Genomic DNA, 16,475 nt, shown 5'->3' on the forward strand with positions numbered 1-16,475 from the left:
AATTACTTATTATAACATTTCAGGTACATGCTTTGTTTAGTCACACAAACACCATTCAGAAGAAAGAAATAGGTCACAAACCCCTCCACTTACAAACCGTACACCCTATCAGGATCTAAAATATTATAAAAATGGCAGCTCATTATTAAGGCCCATAGCTCTAACAGTGTCCACAGCCGAAAGGCACCTCTCTGTAGTTTTGGCACATGTGTGGCAGTCCTCTGCACTACACATCCCTGGAGTAGTTTGCTCTCCTCCTTCGGATTGCCACTCCTATGCTAAACAACAGCGCCACCGCCAGGAGACCCACAGCCACTGCAAGAGCTGTTATGACACCTGTGGGGAATGACAATTTTCATTTAGGTAAAAGTGAATATGGGACATCTGGATGGTTAATATTTTTAAATCAGATGGTCTGGACTGAAATTCCCCACATCCGTCCCCAATGTGAATATTGGCATAAACACATTGTAATGCAGTGGTAACACTCCCAGAATGCATGGTAATCATCACCTGTGCTTGACCACTTTGTCCTAAACCTGCACTCAACCTCCAAGTCATCTGCCACTACATCCCGCAGCAGCTCAGAGAACACAGACAAAGGGCAGGGGTTCAATCCGTTGCATCCTGGCATAAGTTGGGGGTAGGGGTCACGCAAGGAGTCATTGCGATAATACAGCTCCAGTGAGTAGGATCTGGCGAATTATTTGAATGAAAACAATGATATGAGACATAATTTTGATAACTGTTTTGTAAATTTTGTTTGTGCTAATTTGATCATTGTTATTTTGGCTAGTCCTGGATCTGTGCCACATTTCTATCCAATTAAAAAAGAAAACAGAAATGCATGTGATTGGCTTTGTGTGGCTACAGAGTAATGTGCAGCTCTGACCTACATAGTGTACTTTAATATGCAAAAAGAGGAGGGCATGAAGCAATGTTGGAAGGAAGTCATTACCCATCATACTCCTGATAGAACTCAAAGACCTGACAGGCAGCATAAGGAGGAAGAAGACCGTTATACAAATCCAGAGCTGCCTGGAGGGTGATGAGTGTAGAGTCATGCTGGATTGTGAAACAAACATCACAGGAATTAGGAGGTGAGGAGATGGTAGAATGGATTATACATGTGTGTATGTGCTCAAATGCTGAACTTACAGCTGAGTACATAATGAATTTGAGAGGACTCCCTTGCTCTACAGCCCTGGAGAAATTCTTTAGGATGGCATTCATTAAGACCCCTGGTAATTAACACAGTGTCAGCAGTGTAAATGAAATCTTCCCAGACACAAACACAAATCCTTTGACCTTATTGAACATCTTGTCTTAGCACTGTGATCATTTTTGTCCCATTAGCTCATATGAGCTAATATGCTTTTGGGAACTGCAATCCAGCCCTTTTCACTGCAACATTACAAGGTTTTTTTAGACTAATAACATTTTTGTCACAACAATAATTTAATCTAATCGCCTCCTATAAGAATTCCCACCTCCCGAGAGCCTGGCCTTCTCTTTCTTCTTGTAACTGAGGATGCTGTATGTGACCTCAAAGGACGCTATTCTTCTCAGGGTGTCCAGAACATCTTGGGTGGCCCAGCGTGGGAGAGTCAAGTTATGGATCCTCTGCACAAGAAAACAACATTTGTCACTCTGCATCGTGCTAATATTCACATTACACAATACATGCATTGCAACAAAGGGGGTTTAAATAGTTGAAATTCATCTTTTCTATTACCCCAGCTGTTTTTAGCAGCAGTCTGAGGAAAACAGATGCTGACTTTGCATGTGTGAATGAGTGTATTCACTCTGGCCTAGAATCCACCCATCACATTAAGCTTTAATTATCATTTCGATATGCTGACCTATTCATGTCTTACTCTATGTACAAAAACCCTTTCCCCACACCCACCCCATACATTTGTCTTCAGATGCATTTACATAAAGCAGAATCACCGCTTTTACCTCATTCTATTGAACTCTGCAGCCAATGGTTGCAGCGCTAAGTGAAGCATTTGTAAACTGCAGATAACGTGTAGTATTTGAACTTTGCCGTGTTTATGTGTCGCACTATGTGCTTACTGAGAAATATACCTGACAGGTTAGAGTGTCGTAGACCCTCCATATCTTTTTGCCAACCAGTTTGGACACAGGGTAGCCTGTGTTGTTGGAGAGTTCTTCCACGAAAAACTGCATGGTGAGGAAAAGTATACAAGAATCACTTTAAACTCTTCACCTTGAATGATGAAGCTGCAGGAAATACAACACATTCATTATCTTTATTTGCAATATTAAATGTTTTTGTCATTTTCTTTCCAGGTGCAGTAATAAAACATGTCTTATGTGGTGTTTAAAATTCAAAATGTAACACATTAGCTGCTTAATATAAAGGATCAATATAGTTTATTAATGCAGGCTAGTGGTTGCTGTAAGTTCACCCTCAGGCGACATTGTGAAAAATGGTGCCACTTTGAATGCAACTTGCAGGTACTGTGCCTCCAGCAGAGGGTGTTAAAATTCAAAGCTGGAGGCCCTGTCTTGATCTAAACACCACCTTAATAGGCAGCACATGGGACTATGTTTAATTAAAATCTTTTCATTGTAATTCTTAATCTAATTTAATCCAACTGTTAATTAGTGTCTCCGAGAATGTGAGAGAAATTGCACTGTGCAGCTTTTTGTAGGCACTGGAGTCACCATGCCTGAGAAAATCACTGAGAGGACACGATGTCTGCAGCATAACTAACACGTCCACTGGAGGTGCTGATAACACTGGCACCAACAACTGTGAAGTATATATTTCATTGTTTTAGAGAAATGTGCATTTCACTGTGTTTGTTAATGTTTGTGTTTGTTGATTTACAAATCAAGTCAAGGGTATGCAGAAAAGATGCAGCTGAGGTGAGGAAAAGTATTTTTCCAAAAACCGAATTATATAATTATTATTATATAAATCAAGTTACAAATAAGTTTTCTGTGCTTAACAGGCACATGACTCAGGGAAAAGTGATGTTTAACAAACTGTGCTGTGAGTAGAACATTTACGTCATAGAACAGATGCTGAGGATGAGTTACAGTACAGAGTATTATAGGGATTGTCTCCTTTCTGTGGCTTGTCTTACCTGGTGAGCCCTGAGGAATCTCTGGTAGGCCTCACTCTCAAAGGTCTCCGTCATCAGTGCTCTGAACTTTGGACAGTCTTTGCCTGGAGACCTCAACAGCTTGAGAAATCGAAAACAACAGCAGAACATCAGTGAAAATCATTCGCATTTACTGCAGGTACTGCAGGTCTTCTGGGCACAATTATGTGTTCATATCACACTTTAAAACGGTGGGGGTTTTCAGTCCACCAAGTTCACAGCTGATGTGAACACAGGGAGCAATATTGAGCTAACAGAGACAGACTCAAATGAACTTTTAAAACTGTTCGGCTAAGTTCAGCTGTTGTGTGAAAGAAAATATTTATGTGTCTCCGCAGTCCACCTTGTCCTGAGCCCTGGGGATGGTGTGCACTGGAATAGGCCGCCAAAGTAACTGGGGCATGATGGGAGGAGGGCGTCTGGTTGGGGGAAACATCCCAGCGAGGCAGGCCTGGGCACTCATTAGTGTGCGGTCGTAGTCACTGCTGCGCACATATATCTGTTGAAAACATGAAGGAAGCCTAACATTAAAATGCATGTATATGTTGGTACTTAGCTGGGCTGATACCAATGTCTTCTGTGTTCTTCCAAATGCGACACTCATGCTTAGTTTGCTATTTATAGGAAAAGAAAGTGCACTTGGAAACTCAAAAACATTACATTTGAATTTGGAAAGAGGAAATGCACATAATTCAGTTTCTATTTTTATGCAATAACATGCAAAATAAATGCACCCAGCAAATCAGCAGTGTATCATGAGTGAGCTGTATTTATCCCAAGTCAACTGAGGTATTCCCTTAACATGAAGAGGAGCAGAGTCAGAAGAAATGAGAGAGGGAGGAGGAATAAGATCTGTCGTGCTGTGATCTTTTCTGACATCAGCCTTTGCTCGTCTATATCTCTCTGTCACCCAGTGTCAGGTTTTCACACACACTAAATCACACTGATAAGGTTAGATGTTCCTATGATGAGGAGAATACTTATTTTTTCCCATCCTTTTGTTAAATTAAACCAGGCATAGCAGCACAGAAAAAGGTACGGCACAAGTTGACTGAGACTTGGGCGACAAATCGCCGGTGACAGGTACTGAGAAGAGTTGTTATTTTTGAGGTAATTGTGTGTTGTTTAATAGAAGGAGAGGCAGAGGAGGACTGAACACAAGGATGGAGAGAGGGGAAAGTGTGGAGGGGCGGTTAAGACAGAGCGAGAGAAAAAGTAAGACAGCGAGTGTAAAAAAGAGGCTAGAAAACAGAAATCAGGATGCTGAGCATGTAGCCCAGGGGCACACTGAACCAACATGCATGCTGCCAACAGTACTGTACATGGAGCCCGGGGGGCAAGATTACCCCACATGTTACAGCATATTGTGAGGCCATGGCAGTGAGATCACCAAAATGAGTCATGCTAATTAATTTATAGAATGTGGTTACCGATGGTTGCTGGCCACACAAGATCTTGATTTTGCATGTTGAAGCGAGGCACACATGACAATAGGATTAGGTGCACAGACTCACGGGGGACTTCAGTTAACCGAGGCTGGGGGGGGAAAGCATGCATACACAAACACTCTTACGGTACCTCTTTGTTGTTGTAGTCATCGCTGAGAAAATTTCCATAGCGCCTCCTTAGAAACCTGCCCAGCTCAAACTGTTGTTTCATGCCCAGCTGAAAGGAAAATTGCCTGTGTTGTAAATTTTTTGCAGAATGTGACCTTTTTTGTTGAAATCTTGGCAGATTTAAGGTCAGATTCAACATATTTACATAAAATTACATGGCCACTAAGAGCCAGAAATAATAAGTTTATTCACTGTAAACTGGCTAATTGCCTGTGAGCAGAGCAATGTCACAGTAGGAAGGAATTTAATTAAAACTCTACATAAGCTTTTCTTCCATTTCAAGACTTGGGTTTATTAAAAACTGGGTTTATAGTATAACATGATAAGTGAAATATACTATCGTTTTAGACGCCATTTTCCAAAACTGCTGTACTCCCTGGCTAAAAAGGGCTATAAAGGAAGCTTAGACATTCATTGTACTGTCCTTACTGTCCTTAGGGCATGTGCCCTTCTATACTTAGTTAGACTTTAAATAAATTCTTGGTTTAACATTTTGCAGACTGTGGACAGAACTTTTTAGTGTTTCACCCCAGTTCATCCTGGAAATAGTCTCCACCACTCAGCCCCCATGATAAGTGGATTTAAGAAAATGGAGATGAATGGATTTTAAACACTTAACACACCTAATAAAACTTTATTTTGGTTAGTGTGTAGTGTATCTTGCTTGAAAAAGTCATTATTACACACACACACATACATACACACAGACCCACACAGAGTAACATCCAGTACCTCTGTCAGCTGCCCAAATCCCTGAGCCCACACTTCTTCCCCAAGAGGATCCTTGGGATACGATTCAATAGGCGATCGATCACCGTGTCGAAACACCTTAAAAGTCATAAGAGATTATATCACGCAGATTCAGACACCACTGCTGTGCCAGTCATTACACTCTCTACTTAAGAGAAAAATCCACCCTGTGACAGAAGTCAGAAATAGAAACCTGTTATCTTGGACGGCTCAGTCTGGATTTAAGACACATAGAGTCATTCTGTTGATGTCATTAAACTGCTCTGTTTGTATTATTAAACTGAGGTCGGACTTTCTGAGCAGTGACACATGGGTTGATTAAACTGAATTACATACACATTATTCACCCCCGTTAGCACCTCAGTGATCTAAACAACTTGTTTACATGTGCAGCAGACCACAAAGTCAAGTAAACAAAGTCATGGTTTGCTTACAGAGGTAATAGCTGTTTTGATGCCAGAGCTTTCTAAAAAGAAAATTAAGATTTATAGGTAGCTCTGCCTAACTGGATTCAAATAATATAAGATCATTTGTTGAAAATATTTTAAGAGCTTGCTTGTGATAAGGAATGAGCTAAATCTGAAATTAAATTAAATTACACAAAGGTCACCCTGGGAGTCTAAACACTAACCAGGGTACCACATCTGACACTCTGACACATGTAGACCTATATGAACACACTGATCCTAGTTTAAGTTTATTTAGACCTGTTAGAGTAAATTTTGGTAAAAACTGCAGTGAAATTTTGACCGATGTTTGAGAAAGTTTCTGGGAACGGTCTGGCACTTGACAGACAGAGAAAACTGGAAAGTATTGAGAGACCGACATCAACAACAGGAAATTGTTTAGATGTATCAAATGTAATTATTATGCACATTAAATGCTTTTGCAATTTTGCAGTTCTATACATTTAATTAGTGGTTATTATTTATACATTTATGCCTTTATGTAGGACATGCTGAAACTCATTTAAAATATTCACGGAAATTATTAACAAAACAAATTAACACAGAAAAAAATCCATCACTGGACATCTACCTAACCTAAGACTTTAGTTACTGTAAATGTTAACATGTAAGACTATAGTTTAAGTTATAAATTGTCAATTTGTGTATTAGAAATGTGGTGTATTAGAAAAATATGTGTGGTTTTCACTTAAATCCTTCTTTAGTGTTTTTTATTGTATCACTGAAGCACAGTGTAAAAGAAAGATATGCAAAGAGGTTTTGGACTAAGCTGCTGTGTCTTGGTTAGATATGCTTGACAATGCTGGAGTTTAAGCTCTAAATAATCTTTTCTCACATACAGTAAATATGTAAACATAGCCCAATAACGCTCACTTAGTAGGAAAAGACAGTGTAATCAGCAACAATGTACAGCAGCATCACACTCATGACCTAAAGCTTCCAAAGTATGTTAAATTTTACCTTTGAACCGGAACGTAATTATCAGTAATGTTCGTCAGACATGTTGCATATAAATACACTGTGTTACTGTTACAACACAGTGGAATATCAAACAGTAATACATACATTATTCATTGTGTACACTGGCAGAAGAAAACAACTGGGCAGACTTACAGCTACGACAAACTTTAGCACTCGACACTCAGTCAAGCCGATGCAATAGAGAAGGAATAAACAGCCCAAACTTTTCTGGAAAGTCCACATCTTTTTGACTTGCCGATCTCTGCCTTCTTCCAGAGTTCCCCTTTTAAAAAGAGGGAAAATACATAAATTAATGTTGTTCTGTAAGGCCATTAGGAAGATAATATGATGAATGCATTTATTCAATGTAATGCAAAAGGTTTTGTAAATTATATAACATATAAAATATGTAGGTTTGGTCAGCATTTTTAAAATACTAGTGCTGTCTTGACTTTATGTCATTTAAATTGAAACATTCATTGAATGTGTCATATGCAGTGTAGAAGCTGTACAACAAAATGCCTGCACAAAAAAAGCATTTAGCAGATCATGAAAATGAACATTTGCACTCACCTCAGCACAAGCCTTTACACATTTTGCTGTTTCGGTCAAACGATTCACAGACAGGAGGGAGCTGTTGTGCATCCCAAATCTTCAGTCATACACAGATTGACATTAAGTGCATGTTCCAGTAAAGTGCTTTTATAGCCCTCCTACTGTACCTGACCTCGTCTATCTCTCTCTCTCTCTCTCTCTCTCTCTCTCTCTCTCTCTCGCTCTCGCTCTCGCTCTCCCCAGGGATTTCTGATCCCAATCTACTTCATCGCGAACTACAGACTGAATCAATGTCTCAGTCAATCCCCTCTTGTGTAGTGGCATGACAGCCCACCTTGGCAGACATATTTTAGCCAGCTTTTGATCTTTAGGATGCATGTTTGTAAAACTCTGCTTTAAAGCTGAAGTAATATATATTGTTTTGGACACAGGCTTTAGAGAAACCAGATGACAAAAGAATGAATAAGTGTAGATTCCCCTGCCTGGTTTCTCAAATTGTAAACACACACACACACACACACACTTACACACTGGCCCACATTCAGTATAACTTGCTATGTCATTCACCATGGGTTTGGCCCTCAAATTACAGGGCTTGGAGTGTTTTCCCTGAGTCGGCACACATGTAAGTATCTGTTTTGTGCGAAAACAGCTTTATGGGATATAGGGGGATTAGTGGGTACAGAGATTTGGATCTATACAGTGCTGACATCATATATAAATATAATGTAAAATCTTTTGTACTAGGTAATATACAATACTTGTCAGGTCACTTGTCTATGTAACATTAATGCACATTAATAATGGATACAGTATTTATGGGTAATGAAAAGCACCACACATGTGACAGCATGTAGACAAAACCACCAGCAGGAAGAATCCTTATAGATGAAGTCCAGATATTTCTAAAGGATTAGGCTGATAATGTTATATTTTTCTCACTCTATCAACTTTATCTATATAGCCAAAATTTGAACTAACCCATCCTCAGCATATACGTTGTTGCCCGAAGAAGATTAATAACACATAAACTGAGTGCTGCACTGGGTGGCATGTTCTTTATCATGATGAATGTGGACACTGACATTTATTTTGAGTCCATCCCATATTCGTCATCCAATATTCAGTGCCTGAAAAATAGACCCCAGTAAATACACCATGTACTTCTGTTTGAATAATGTTGGATAAAAACCACCATGTTTGGATTTTTAAGGATAATAATTACTTTTGTTTAAAGAAGAATAAGCATATTAGAGACTAAATATTGTCATCCACTGTAGGAACCTGTGGGCTTGTGCTTGAGATCCACACAGAGGAAAGTTGTAAGATAGTGACTAACAACTACATTTAATATCTGTTTTGTGCATTATAATATTTATATATTTATATCAATGGAAGTAATAACTGTATTGTTAAGTACAATATTGAGCCATAACACAAAGTAACATATAATGGAAATAACGAAGTACAAGTACCTCAGAGTACAGTACTGGAGAAAATGTATTTAGTTTCTTTGCCCAAATATGCAGCTCTCTCCCTATGCATCTGTGTTAATCACTATTTACAATAGTCTACAGTACAGTGATCCTCCCATAGTCTAACACACACACATGCAAAGTTACTGTATAAAAGTGTGGTGCTGTTCTGGTACAAAATGGCTGTGATACACTTGTAAAAATGGGCCATTGAGTCAAAAAAACAAGATATACATACCCAAAAAAAGTCAAATGAAGATAAAATGAATGTGGCTTCACCATATGGGGCCATAACACACACACACACAGACACACATACAAACATATGCATTTTTGTTGCAGAAAATGCTACAGTGGAGACACACCAGTTCATTTAAGGGTCACTAAACACAAAAATGCACTCACAAATTTCCCACAAACACAAGCACAAAACAAACAACACACACAGAACACTCATACACTCCATCGTTTTTCCTCCCTCTCCCCCAAGTGGCTGTAGTGTTTTTGTCTTTGTTGAAATAATTGCAGTGATTTTCAAGACCGTTGTCATGGTAACGCAGAGGTTGATGCATGTTGACAGAATCTGTTGCAGGGCAACTGAGAGACTGAAAAAGGGAGATAAGAGGTGGGTGGAGAAGTGATGTGTGTGTGTGTATTTGTGTGTGTATGAAGGTGAAGGTGGTGATGTTGGCGGTGGGGGCTTGCATGTGCTTTATGGATGCAGTATGGAACTTCTTAGGCTGATAGAACGAGGCCCAAGATCAGGAATGAAACGTTATGAGGGTATTGTGAGTGAAGGAGAGAAAAACAGAGAGAGAGAGACAGAGAGAGAGAGAGAAAGAGAGAGGGGGGGTGAAAAGCGAACTACTATTTTAGTCTGGCCGTTGTCATGGAAACTGCAGCCTCACTACAAATGGAGACATCCAGAACACATGAATCGTCAAACAAATGGCGTGCGTAGGGCCCAGCGTGACGCTACGCCATGGCTGTGCGACACCATGCCATCTCAGTCAAACCCACCCCCCACCCACGCTGGCACCAACCCCGCCAGCCAGATCCCAGCGGCGTCTTCTTCATCACAGAGACTGAATATCAATGGGAGGGTACTTTTTTAGGGAGTGGGTGGGAGGGTGAGGGGGACAAACCCTTGGACTCAGGGGCTAAGTGATAGGCAATGGTGTCCATTCAAGCACTGACTCACAACCACTCGTCCTCTGTCACTTCCTATTCTTCCCTCTTTACCTCCCAACTCATTCTTTTGTTCTGTCTGTCCCTTTACTCTCTGTCTGTGTCCCATCCTCTCATTCGCCCTCTCTGCCTCCATCTCTCTTTCTCACCCCCTCTCTCCTGCACTCTGAAGGACAGAGGTATTCCCACATTTCTCCGTTGCTATAGCAACACTGCAGCAAGAACAGGAAACAGAGGACCCAGGCAGGGAGGAGGAGGACGACGACGAGGGGAGGATGGATACATGGTGGTGGGGTAGAGGCTGCTGGTTTGTGGTGGGTGGGTGTGTGTTTGTGTGGAAGCAGCCTAAGATGAGGGGATGTGTGAACAATGCTAATGCTAATGGTAGCAGCAGCGGCAAAGCAGCCAAGTGGTGGTGAATCCCCCACTCGTCCTCACATCAAGCCGGGCACAGACTCACATGTCATACTCACATTTGCATAATTGTCATTGGGAATGTTTATATGGTCATCTTCCACAAAATGATACATGAGAATTGTCTCCACTCAGTCATTTGACTCTGCTGTTTCTCTGTGACATTGAGACGGTCTGCTGAACTTGCATTCATTTCTGTCATTTCTGAGCATTACTTAGGTATTTAAAAAAAAACAGACCAGACTCCTACCTTGTATATTTCCATACAGTAGGCAGGTTGAGGATGAACTGCTGTGTGCTTTCTTTCTCCCAGTGATTCAATCAGCGCAAACCAGTGCCGGTCAAATGACCCACTAGACAGGAAGATGTATCTATGTGGAATAAACACACAAGAGGCATGCGAACACCAGAGCTATTTCATATTGATGTCATCAGCCTATTTAATCAGTACAAAATGCAGTCTGATTATTTCTTCATATAAATCACAAGGCATTAGAACAAAGCAGTGTTGCATCAACTTCCTAATATGTAAAGATTTGTAGTGAGCAGCAAAGCTCATGTGGCCCGAAAATGAGACAAGCACCTTCATCCTCGTTTTACCCACAATATATATTGGTTTGATAAAAATCAACAGATTAGAGCTCAGACTGAAATGAATGTTCTTTCATACAAGCCACAGACATGTGCCTGTACTGTACTGTACTGAACCAATAACTCATCTGTTGACATAAATGTTGTTGTTCCCAATGGGACAAAAACGTCCTTCTTTGAGACAAATGCATAATGATATTAATAACAAATGCATATTTTCAGGCAAAATCAGAGGGGATATAAGAGAATGACAGATGAGTTATTTTCTGTCTTCACATATCATTACAGTGCCCATGCAAGTAACCTACACAATTGTCCTTTTTCTTGGTCAGTTTTCAACCTAAACAATGTAGACATACTGTATTTTTTAAATTGTGAGACATTTTGACAAATGCACTAGTTATAAAGTTAAACCCCAAAAGTAATAAACATGACAATTAGAACCGCCTTTTCGTTTTTGTTGTTGACATTTTGTTGTTGAACCCTTTGTTATCCATTATCCAGACTGATTTATTGAGCAAATTTCTTATTTTTGGAAATGCATTTATTCCCTGCTGAGCATTAGTGACTAATATTAAACCCACCATCATGTATAGCAAATTTTAAATTCAGAGCCAGCATGTTATTAGTGATGGTAAGTTAAAAAATAACAAATACAAATGCCAGAAACCTTCAAAGCTTAGAACAAACTAAGTTGTCACGTGTATTTCCCAAAATGACAAACTGTTTCTTTTAACAATTAGATTGCTAGAGCAGAGCATGTGTATACTACTAAAGCATCAACTGGGTAAGTAAAAGTAGCTACATAATTTATAGTACCATTAAAAGCCAAAAGTGCCACAACATTAACCATGCAAAGTTAAACTTTGCCCCTATCTGCAGTAATGGAAAATCAATACTCAAGTAAGTGTAATAATCTAATAACAACATCAGCACTGTGCCTGAAAAAAAATGTGTTTGTGTGTGGGAGTGCATGCACTAGGGAACAATTTGCTACATACCTTCCTGCAGTAATTTCATGGGAAGAGTCTGTTTATAATGCTGGCAACAAAATCTTCTGTTCCACCACAGGTCTACAGTGTAACCACACTTTGTTATTTCTGGCACAGTGTACAATTTTTAATGATTAGAAGTTCAGATTCTAATTTAAATTCAACTTTAAAAGAGATATTTTTGTCTCTGGTCCATTATGGCAAATTAAAATCTCTGCTCCATTTCCCAAAAATGTATAGCACTTTTAGCACTTAAAATTAACATGCAAAAATTAAATTTCTTGTGCAACATCAACATGAATGCGTGAAGTGAAAACATAAATTAACAAATAAAGCTCCATTAAAAATATCACATGTGGAAACCTGCATTACGAATTTAGGAAAAAACACAGTGATTTTATTCCACGATGAGTTCAGCACTCTTAGGTGGAAAAAAAACAACAACAGAGCTTTTATTTTTCTAGGTGATCTGCCCTGTTGGTCAGGTTGAGTGTTATCCTGCGAACCTTACAAGCAGCTTACAAGGGTTCCAACATGCTTGCTTGCAAAGTACACAAGATGCATGTCTTCCAAAATAGCCTCTGTGTAGTGTGTTTGTGTTCCTTTGTCTCTCTGGATTATTAATTGAAATGTTTGAGCAAGACAAAAACAACATTCCCAAGTCAAAGGATCAGCTGCATGATTCTTAATGATACTGAGAGAAGAAGGGGAATCTAAGTATAGACAGGAACAAAAGCAAAATAGATTCAGTACAGTGTGAGAAAACCTTCTGAGAGCAGCAGTAGTAAACTTATAATTTATCAACATAGTTTCATGTAATTACAGTCAAAAACTGTATCTTCAAACAAAGAGATTTCAGTCAAAGGCGGCTCTGGATTCCATCTTACAAATAAAATCCAACTGGGTCAACGCCATCTTTTCGTCATACTTTCCATAATACTTCTATAAGCCTACTAACAGTACTGTGTAGTCCATCTTCATGTAAACAATATCTAAGTAGGCCACAGGTTCTATGCCTAGTTTTTTTTTATTTATTTTTTTGCTATGACTGCAGCCCACACAGCCGTGTCGAACACACTGCTCTCCTGTTAAGCACAACTGTTTTTCGCTGCAGCCTTTAAAGTGTGAAGATATAAAAGGCTTTCACATTTTCATGGCTCCTCCATCAGAGGAGATGCAGCCCACAGACTCTGACACGTCTGCGTCACAGTGGAGTTTATGTTGTGTCAGGTTCCCCACAGACTGTGCAGTCTGTCTGTGGGCCAGGGGAGCTGGGGGAATCCCTGGAGAAACACACAACTGGGGGGTTATTGAATTTGAAGGGGAAAGACGGCATAGGGAAAATGGGAGGATAGTGCAGGCACCATGGATTTTTAAATGGATGCGACTGCACAATAACCATACAAATGTAATAAGCAGGGAGATTGTTACATTTCCAAAAAAGCAGTGTCTTTTCTTTTTAATACAGTAAAGTGGGACTTAATGTTGATATTTATGTATATACATATAAAGATATACACCCCGTTTAGATTATGTCTGTTCTTGCTGCGACGGCTGAACCTGTCATTTTTAAATTGCACCTTTTCTAGTTTCAAGTCTAGTTACTACATCACATTATATTTGGACCAAGATCCCAGAATGTGCTAAAAATATTTGCACTTGAGCATTTTTCTTTCATCCTCAATGCATATAGATGTATTTTTTAATGGAGCATTCACACTCTTTGCTTACTTTCACACATCCAGACACCATACACAATCATATGAGTATTACCTGTAGCACTTTTTAAATAGAATATAGGCTAAATTAAAAAGGTTATAACAAGTTAACAAGTTAAACTGTAACAGGGTTAATTTATCAATAATAAAAATGTAATAAGGTAATATCATGGTATTAATATAATAATTACTAGGTAGGAGCTTGGTGTGATAGATATATTTGGGTAGTAAGATGCCAGAAACACCTTCAAACCAAACACCAAGACATAGAAAATTTGCCTGGGAACACTCACTCAGGCTGGCAGGAAAAAGCTGCAAAATGCAGATATTAATATCTGTTTGAAGATTGGTCTTTTGATATTGTAGTGTGCTGGCCCTTTAATATTATGTCCAAGAATCTCAGGGGGACTGAGGTCTCTGGAGAACAGAGTAAAAGACAAGTACAATTACATTCAAGAAAATTATTTTACATTGTAGCCCTGAGACAGTTCAAAAGTAATCTTCCTGCTGTAAGGCCCAAACATTTTATGTAAACATATAAAATTCATTGTTTCGCAATATGGCTGATGCATTTCTTATTACACGAATAGCTGGAGGTTGTGGTTTCATAATGTGGATTGGACTTGCACTGAAAAGTGGACATATATGACAGTCAATACACATCTCACCTCAGGCTCCAAAATTTTAAAATAATCAACAACCTTAAACATGCAGGTGAACTGAAAGACAGTTGCGAGAATAGTGGAAAAAATTTTGTCAACACGTTTAAGATAGTATGTACTGTTAACGATGTCCTAAAGAAAATAGTTAGTCCATGTCATCTGGAGATTTAAACAACGTACCGCAAATCCACTGCATATTGCTGTCTTGATAAGATGTAAATAAAAAGAGAATGCGATGAATAGCAAATAATTTGAACCCTATTTATGATTGTAGTAGTAGTACAAATACAACACATAAAATCGATTGTTGGTGATTTTGAAATGATATTTGCTCATTTGGAATTTAATGCTACCAAAAGGTTTTGAAGAAGTTGGGGCAAAAAGTTGTGAAATGGTTAAAAAAACATAAGATGGAACATCTCGTAACTTATTAGGGTTAATCGGCAATAGGTCAGTTTCATGACTGGGTTAATTAAGAGCATCTGAGAAGCTGAGTCTTTTTAAAGTAAGACTGGGCTTTGATTACTCTGTGAAAGTTTTCATGGGCAAATAGTTCAACAATTTACAATTATTGTGATGTTGAGATGTCATCGCCTCCATCCAGAGACATTTCTGAAGGTATTGGACACAGCCAAAAACCAAAATTGAGTTATTGTTATAATCTGGCCCTCAGGCAGCACCGCATGAACAACACTTACAATTCTGGGCTCAAGAACACCTCTGAAAACAACTGTCACACACAGTTTGTTGGTGCCTCCACAAATGCAGGTTCAAATTCTACCATGCAACAACCATGTAGAAACACGACGCAGAAATGCTGCCGCCTTCTCTCTATTCAGGCTCTAATAAAGTGGACTGAGGGGAACTAGAAAACTGCTCCATGGCAGACTAAAAAACATTTGCAATACTTTTTGGAAATCATTGATGCTGTTTCCTCTGGGCTAAAGAGGAGAGGGACCCTGTGACCTGGGGCCTTCAAAACCCAGCATGGGTAAATCCAGTTTTTCAGTTTTAACATTTGATATGTTGCCTTTGTACTATTTACAATCAGAACAGCTTTTGAATAATTTACAAATCATTGTGTTCTCTTTTTATTTACATTTAACACTGCCCCAGTTTTTCGGGAAACATGCTACCAGCTATTACAATAGTGTAATACGGACAGAACAAGGGACTATTGTGTCCAGCCATTAGCTTATTTTGAAAGTGTCTTTCCCATTTCCTGATTTATGCGTGAGAGGAAAAAGAAAAGGAAAGTAACAAAATACAGTTTAAACAAATATTGTTTAAATGTTTTTCATTTTGTTTTATAAACTTTCATAATAATAATTTACTTGAAACATCATCCTGTTGAACTTTTTAACTAATTTCTCATTTAGTTACTTGTGGTTCACTGTAGGATGAAATCACAACAAAGAATGAAGTGATGAATGTTTCTAATAGCAGAATAACTCCGTACAGCGGGTGAAAAACGGAGGTCACAGAAGTAGCAAACAGGTAAATAATATACCTCTCTGTCATTGTATGACAGTCATTGAAGTGCAAGTACAGCACATGATTATTTTGCTATAACTGAAGAAATACACTCTGCTGCCACGCTGTGTATACCTGGATGAATATGTGGGAAAGAATTACATTTAATGACAATATACCAAGACCCAAATGATAATATCACATACCAAAATACAACCAACAACTAGAAAACAACAAAGGGAAACAAACAAAAAAAAAACCAGAAAATTATATTTTTTTGTGTTAAAGAAATCTAAATTTTTAGAGACTTTAACACAGTTCTTTCATTTGTTCATTTGTTGAAAAGCTTTCAAAACAGACCCAGATGTTTTAAGTATTATTTTATCAAACTGAGCATCTTACCTTTAGCGGACCAACAGGTCAGTCCATTTTCCTGTCTTGTAATTTCTGTCTCATATACGATAATTTCCATAATTT

General features: G+C 38.8%; 1 protein-coding gene across 2 annotated transcripts; it reads right to left on the reverse strand.

Moving 5' to 3' along the window:
* Position 1: 1 nt before the first annotated feature.
* LOC137105663 (testicular acid phosphatase homolog) lies at positions 2–7,657 on the reverse strand. Of its 2 annotated transcripts, XM_067488164.1 has the most exons (12): positions 7,504–7,657; positions 7,084–7,213; positions 5,486–5,581; positions 4,716–4,802; positions 3,481–3,636; positions 3,120–3,218; positions 2,092–2,187; positions 1,491–1,623; positions 1,159–1,241; positions 959–1,065; positions 514–695; positions 16–336 (listed from the first exon to the last, which is right to left on the reverse strand). In XM_067488164.1, exons 2-12 carry the CDS (start codon positions 7,171–7,173, stop codon positions 227–229), a joined length of 1,239 nt encoding a protein of 412 aa, XP_067344265.1. In that variant the 5' UTR covers positions 7,174–7,213; positions 7,504–7,657; the 3' UTR covers positions 16–226. The 2 variants fall into 2 exon arrangements, with proteins under 2 accessions (XP_067344264.1, XP_067344265.1); XM_067488163.1 differs by having other exon boundaries at positions 2–336; positions 959–1,241.
* Positions 7,658–16,475: the final 8,818 nt, after the last annotated feature.

The sequence above is a fragment of the Channa argus genome, chromosome 20, assembly GCF_033026475.1.
Source record: "Channa argus isolate prfri chromosome 20, Channa argus male v1.0, whole genome shotgun sequence".
In the NCBI taxonomy this organism is placed as follows: Eukaryota; Metazoa; Chordata; class Actinopteri; order Anabantiformes; family Channidae; genus Channa; species Channa argus.

Bases quoted from the DNA above. Each gene is read 5' to 3' on its own strand.
- LOC137105663 (XM_067488163.1), bottom strand. From the start codon at position 7,173: ATGTGGACTTTCCAGAAAAGTTTGGGCTGTTTATTCCTTCTCTATTGC. The intron at 3,637-4,715 runs GTACCGTAAGAG...TGTTTTCAACAG, and splicing joins ATGACTACAACAACAAAGAG to ATATATGTGCGCAGCAGTGA. The intron at 1,242-1,490 runs GTGGGAATTCTT...GTTAATTACCAG, and splicing joins GAAGGCCAGGCTCTCGGGAG to GGGTCTTAATGAATGCCATC.